The sequence below is a fragment of the Myotis brandtii genome, unplaced genomic scaffold, assembly GCF_000412655.1.
Source record: "Myotis brandtii unplaced genomic scaffold, ASM41265v1 scaffold358, whole genome shotgun sequence".
Lineage (NCBI taxonomy): Eukaryota > Metazoa > Chordata > Mammalia > Chiroptera > Vespertilionidae > Myotis > Myotis brandtii.
Window position 1 is genome coordinate 2,565,152 of NW_005363772.1, and position 7,122 is coordinate 2,572,273.

Here is a 7,122-nt window from a genome sequence, read left to right on the forward strand (position 1 = left end):
GCCTATCAGTACAGCAGCGACCTTGGAATAGCCCTTGTAATGGAACACAGAGATTAACCTAGACAAGATTAAACTCAACAGAACTAGATAGAGACAGGATTTCTGGTAAAGGTCAGATAGGAAACTATGAAACAAGAAACTATAGAACGTTACCCAAAACATACCACGATGTAATTATAGAGGCATGCTTATGGGATCAAATAGTATAAATATAGATGTAACAGGACAATAAAAAAGAGAACCTGACCATGCTGACCAACTGAACGCTGCCTCCGTGTCATTCCTTCTTCGCCGACTCCTCCACACCTTTGGGAACCCCTGGACCTGCTGGGGCTGGACCCCAGCAAATAGGCTAAGCTGCTGTAAGAAAGAAAGGCTCCGAATTCAGTGGCTTGAAGAACAATGAGGTTATTTGTCTCCCAGGTAATAGTTCAAGACAAGCATTCCAGCTGGGTGGGCAGCTCTGCTCCGGTCAGTCATTGGAGACCCAGGCTGGCAGCAGCTCTGCCATCAACAGTTGGCTTGCAGGGTTGTTCTGGTCCTCACCATTCCAGCTGGCTAAACAGAGGGAAGAGAGGGAGCCTCAGGCCAGGGATAAGCAGATAAGGCAGAAGTTCCTCAAATCACTTGTACTCAGCCACACCTAGCTACAGGAGAGGCTGGAGAGCACAGTCTCTCCCTGTGCCCAGGAAGAGGGGAAAACCAGAAACAGTGGACAACTACAATCCCCATGTACTCTCTGATTGTGGAAAATTATACACAACCAACAATATGCATTGCAAGATCTATAGCATGTTATACAAACACACACACAAAATATAAGAAATAAATGGGTTAATTTTTTCTATTGTGGAAATATTCAACAAGGTAAAAACCAAGGCAGGTCTCTGATTTTATGTCACCACATCAAAAAGATTTTTGTTACCAAATACACAGAGGAAATACCCAACTTAAAATAAATTATGTTCTAAAAGTTGGGAATTCATTTTCTCATAGAAACAATGTTCTAAACATGGCCAGGTTCCAAAATGATTTCAAAGGGGCTCATTTACCTCCTGTGGTGCATCTGCAATGAAAAATAGTGAAAGACAATACTGTATTGTAGCACTCAAAATGAAACTGTTGGCTAGAAAATAAAAGTTTTAATAAGGGAATTACGTTTAATTGGAGGAGGATATGGTGGGGAAGGGAATGCACACTTTAATGGGAAGTCAAAGTGGACTTTCAGAAGCGTCCTGGCCGAGGTTCTTCACTTTGACACACACCAAAATGCATGGATGGTGCTTTTTCCTCCTTCAAGGTTTATCACAAGCAAAATGAAATGCTTTTTTTTTTTTTTTTGCAACCCTGATGAGAGGCTTTATTGTTAAAAGTCAGTGAGGGTTTATTAAGTCCTCAAACACCAGCTCCTTAAACCACCCCAGTAACTGCTGTGAAGGACACAAGAGACCCTAGGTGGGGGAGGCTGGAGCCAGCCCTAGGTACCTGTAGATTTTTGGAAAAAGAATGGGAGTGATAAAATAATGAACAGAGGTGCAGGAGGAGAGGATTCTACAAAGCAAACAGGAAAGAGTTGGGAATGTCAATGTAAGAACATTCAAACTTGTTGAGAATTTTTAAAAATATTTACTTATTGATTTGAGAGAGAGAGACAGAGAGAGACACAGAGAGAGAGACAGAGAGACAGACATTGATTTGTTGTTCCACTTATTCCTGCATTCATTGGTTGATTCTTATATGTGCCCTGACCAAGGATTAAATCCACAACCCTGGAGTATTGGGATGATGCTCTAACCACCTGAGCTACAGGACCAGGGCTGTAGAGAATTTTTTAATAAAAATGTATTTGAGCCAAACAGAGGATATACCTGGAAGCAAGATTTCCACTTTTCCTGCATTCATTGGTTGATTCTTATGTGTGCCCTGACCAAGGATCAAATCCACAACCCTGGAGATGCTCTAACCACCTGAGCTACAAGACCAAGGCTGTAGAGAATCCTCTCTAATAAAAGAGAAACATGGTAATTAGCTGTACATCCGCTACCCTTCCCATTGGCTAATCAGGGAGATGTGCAAATTAACTGCCAGCCAAGATGGCCGCCGGCAGCCATGCACTGAAGAGAACAGGGAGGCTTGCTTGCCCCAGCAAATAGGCTAAGCTGCTGTAAGAAAGAAAGGCTCCGAATTCAGTGGCTTGAAGAACAATGAGGTTATTTGTCTCCCAGGTAATAGTTCAAGACAAGCATTCCAGCTGGGTGGGCAGCTCTGCTCCGGTCAGTCATTGGAGACCCAGGCTGGCAGCAGCTCTGCCATCAACAGTTGGCTTGCAGGGTTGCTCTGGTCCTCACCATTCCAGCTGGCTAAACAGAGGGAAGAGAGGGAGCCTCAGGCCAGGGATAAGCAGATAAGGCAGAAGTTCCTCAAATCACTTGTACTCAGCCACACCTAGCTACAGGAGAGGCTGGAGAGCACAGTCTCTCCCTGTGCCCAGGAAGAGGGGAAAACCAGAAACAGTGGACAACTACAATCCCCATGTACTCTCTGATTGTGGAAAATTATACACAACCAACAATATGCATTGCAAGATCTATAGCATGTTATACAAACACACACACAAAATATAAGAAATAAATGGGTTAATTTTTTCTATTGTGGAAATATTCAACAAGGTAAAAACCAAGGCAGGTCTCTGATTTTATGTCACCACATCAAAAAGATTTTTGTTACCAAATACACAGAGGAAATACCCAACTTAAAATAAATTATGTTCTAAAAGTTGGGAATTCATTTTCTCATAGAAACAATGTTCTAAACATGGCCAGGTTCCAAAATGATTTCAAAGGGGCTCATTTACCTCCTGTGGTGCATCTGCAATGAAAAATAGTGGAAGACAATACTGTATTGTAGCACTCAAAATGAAACTGTTGGCTAGAAAATAAAAGTTTTAATAAGGGAATTACGTTTAATTGGAGGAGGATATGGTGGGGAAGGGAATGCACACTTTAATGGGAAGTCAAAGTGGACTTTCAGAAGCGTCCTGGCCGAGGTTCTTCACTTTGACACACACCAAAATGCATGGATGGTGCTTTTTCCTCCTTCAAGGTTTATCACAAGCAAAATGAAAATGCTTTTTTTTTTTTTTTGCAACCCTGATGAGAGGCTTTATTGTTAAAAGTCAGTGAGGGTTTATTAAGTCCTCAAACACCAGCTCCTTAAACCACCCCAGTAACTGCTGTGAAGGACACAAGAGACCCTAGGTGGGGGAGGCTGGAGCCAGCCCTAGGTACCTGTAGATTTTTGGAAAAAGAATGGGAGTGATAAAATAATGAACAGAGGTGCAGGAGGAGAGGATTCTACAAAGCAAACAGGAAAGAGTTGGGAATGTCAATGTAAGAACATTCAAACTTGTTGAGAATTTTTAAAAATATTTACTTATTGATTTGAGAGAGAGAGACAGAGAGAGACACAGAGAGAGAGACAGAGAGACAGACATTGATTTGTTGTTCCACTTATTCCTGCATTCATTGGTTGATTCTTATATGTGCCCTGACCAAGGATTAAATCCACAACCCTGGAGTATTGGGATGATGCTCTAACCACCTGAGCTACAGGACCAGGGCTGTAGAGAATTTTTTAATAAAAATGTATTTGAGCCAAACAGAGGATATACCTGGAAGCAAGATCTATACCTGCAAGCCAGATCTCAATGGACTGAGATAAATTCTTCTTTTATGCATTTGAGATTAAGGAGGGGACGTAAGGAAGATGACAGGGAGGTGGGAGAAAGCAAGATGATGACAGGAGAGCTGAGATTATGTGCTACCTTGCACACCTTTGAAGGAGGGGTCCGAAAGGGTGGTCAGGTATTACAAGGAGGGTTCTGAAAGGGGACATTTCAAAGGGCTACCAACCTGGTGCACAGAAACAATGGGCAGTGCAATCAAGGCACAGATAAGCCTGGTAGTAAAGAGGTATATGCCTGGGGTGTGACTGACTACCCACCAAGACCGGCCCACTTAGGAATTTATGATCAGAGTACTCTGTGAGGTTCCTTTCCATAGAACCCCCTTTTTTCATCCACAGGAAACAGAAGGGGAAGGGAGTAGAAGTCTCATGTGCTCATGTCTACCAGTATTTGTAAAGAAAGAGATAAGCAGGGGGAAAGAAAGCAAGATGTGCGGGATCTCTTATGGGAAAGGATGAGAACAGTGTGGGATTGAGTTTTCTTCCCTGGTCCCACCTCCAGGAATTTGATTACAGCCTGCAGTGAGGGTCTCGGATTAGGAGAGGCAGCAAGTAACCACGTGGAGAGAAAGAATGTTCACAAGCTCAGAGGAATTTAGGGAGTGACTGGCTTTTTAAATTTTTTTAATTGGCACAAGGAAAGTTCATGGTTTAAAATGAAGAAGGGAAAACATACCAAGATGCAAATGAGAAGAATCTCCATGGCCGAAAAGATACATCTGAACAGGGGTCCTATGACTATACCCAGTATAAGCCTCCTTGTATCTTTCAAGTACACATTTGTTTTCTTCTTCCTAGCTGTTCTATTTCAGTACAACTTAATGGTCCCCCTAGTGCTTACAATATGACTTTCTGAAGATGCTTGATCTTGAGCAAAAAAGGCAATTTTGAGCAGCTTGATCTGGGTGTAAGTCCTGTGTCTTAAATACAGTGGAGGGCTGTTCTCTGCGCATCTGACGACTGCTCACAGCCCACTGAGGGTGGGAGTCACCAAGGGATACTGGTTTCTCTCACTTGACAACTGCACGTACTGTAATCACAGACGTGCCACTGAGCTCCTCTACAATCGCCTCCAATTGCTTCCCAAGCAGTACTTGATCTAACGGTGGCACCGGCAACAATGAGCCATCGCCACGGGTTTTGAGAGCCCAGCCTTTAAAGCCTGAACATGGAACAAAGATTGCTCTAACTTCTGAAAATGAAAGCACCCTTTGAAATTAAACATAAATTCTAAAATTGGCTGCAAGCTCTTTAATAAGTGCTCTTTGTGATTACTGGGAATATTAATACAAACCCAAACATGTCAGCACAATTTCATTCACAAATTTCTCTTATTCCAGCTAATTGCTGTGTTACCTATTTTGCAGAGAGATCAAAGTTAATGAGACAAAGGGTAGAAATGATGTAAAGTTTAAATATAATTTTTTTTTCCCTATTCTGTCTTGAGTCTTAACTCTGAGACTAATTAGTTGCATTATCTTAAGCAGGTCCTTAGACCTCTCTGGATTTGATTCCTCAACTGGAAATTGAAGGGATTGGATGAGATGAGCCCCTACAGCTCAATAGGCTATAATTCAAAATTTTCTGGCTTCACTTGTGCTGTGACAGGAAACTTTATTGGCAGTCTTGGATTACTCGAAGATGTAGCGTCCTGCTTCAGGCCTATGCCATATTGCCCCTCCCAGCTGCTCTGATTCCTTCTGTTACAAGCCACTTGGATGGGGGTGAGGCCATGGAAATTCTGTGTCCACATCTAGAGAGTTTTTGAAAAGCTGCCATGTGATTCAAAAATACAAGCTGAGCCTGGCCAGTGTGGCTCAGTGGTTGGGTGTCAACCTATGAACCACAGTCAGGGCACATGCCCGGGTTTTGGGCTCTATCCCCAGTGGGGGGGTGAGGGGGGGCGGTGTGTGGGAGGCAGCCTATTCATGATTCTCTCTCGTCATGGATGTTTCTATGTCTCTATCAGTCTCCTTTCCTCTCTGAAATCAATAAAAATATATTTAAAAAAATACAAACTGACTACACTAAACCCACTTTACAAAGTGACAAACAGGCATTCAAAGTCAACACCAAGAAACCCTTCAATATTTTATATATATATAGTGTTGTTTATCCTTACCTGAGGATATTTTTCCATTGATTTTTAGGGAGAGTGGAAGAGAGAGGGAAAGACAGAGAGAGAGACATCGATGTGAGAGAAACACATCAATTGGTTGCTTCCTGCACGTGCCTGGGCCGGGGAGGAGCCTGCAACCAAGGTACATGCCCTCGACCGGAATTGAACCCTGAACCCTTCAGTCCTAAGGCGGATGCTCTATCCACTGAGCCAAACCGGCAAGGGCAGCCCTTCAATATTATACTCCTGCTCAGCCTCTGCCCTGCTGCACAGAATTTTCACAGGATATTTATCAGCAAAATGGACCAAAAACAAAAACAACTGTACATGGAGAAACGTTTCTGTCTAATATTCACTCCCCTGGGAGCTAAGCACTACAGCTGGTACTGATTTCTGTTACACCACATAAGGGAAAGCATCTCGCTAAATTTAAGATCAGGCTTCCAACCTGAAACTTCTGATTTCAGTAGAAAGATTAAGGGCAAGAGCTAATTTGAACTGAGGCTTACTCTAGGTCAGACACAATTAATCCTTCAACCACTGCACTTGGTAAACACTCATTATCATCATCCCTTTTTACACAGGCAGAAATTGACGTCTAAACAGATTAAATAAATTGCCTGGAAGCCAGCACCATCCCTGCTCTAGATGCTAATCCACGCACTTCACAGTTTGCCTGCAGCCATTTACATATTATCTTGCCATCAAGGGTGGGGGTAGGGTAGCCAGGAGAATGAAGGGTTAAATTTTAAACTAACAGACAGCATTAGAAGACTTCTCATTTTCAAATATTCTATCTTTTTTAGAATTGTCCTTACTGAGGCTCGGATCTCTGAAGAGAGCTCTAGAAACTGTATTAATTTGCTTTTCGTTTTTCTAACAAAAAAGACTCACTCAAGCACATCTTACATGCATAGTAACTACTGAAATAACTACTGAAGAGTAGGTTTGAAAATAAAAACCCACAAAGCCATGGCCAGAGTGGCTCCCTTGGTTGAGCACTGTCCCATGCACTGAAGGATTGAGGGTTCCATTTAGCCGATCCATGCTTCTTTCTCTCTCCCTCTCTCTCTCCCTCCCTCCCTCCCTCCCTCTCATTCCTCTCTCTATAAAATCAATAAGAACATATTTTTTTTTAAAGAAAAAAACAGAAAAGATGTGGTCCATGTGCTAGGAGGATTATAACCCAGTACCTGAAGCCATTCAAACCCATTTCACATCCATGTTACCTTCCAATGCCTCTTCCCTTCTGCCTATAT

General features: G+C 42.6%; 1 protein-coding gene across 1 annotated transcript in view; it reads left to right on the top strand.

Annotated features, from left to right (window-relative positions):
- LOC102255305 (THO complex subunit 2-like) overlaps window positions 1-6,465 on the top strand; it is an 18,692-nt gene extending 12,227 nt beyond the window's left edge. Inside the window, 3 exon segments of the mRNA XM_014544235.1 lie at window positions 4,216-4,220; window positions 5,791-5,800; window positions 6,448-6,465. Coding sequence (XP_014399721.1) covers window positions 4,216-4,220; window positions 5,791-5,800; window positions 6,448-6,465 — 33 coding nt within the window.
- The last annotated feature ends 657 nt before the right edge of the window (window positions 6,466-7,122 follow it).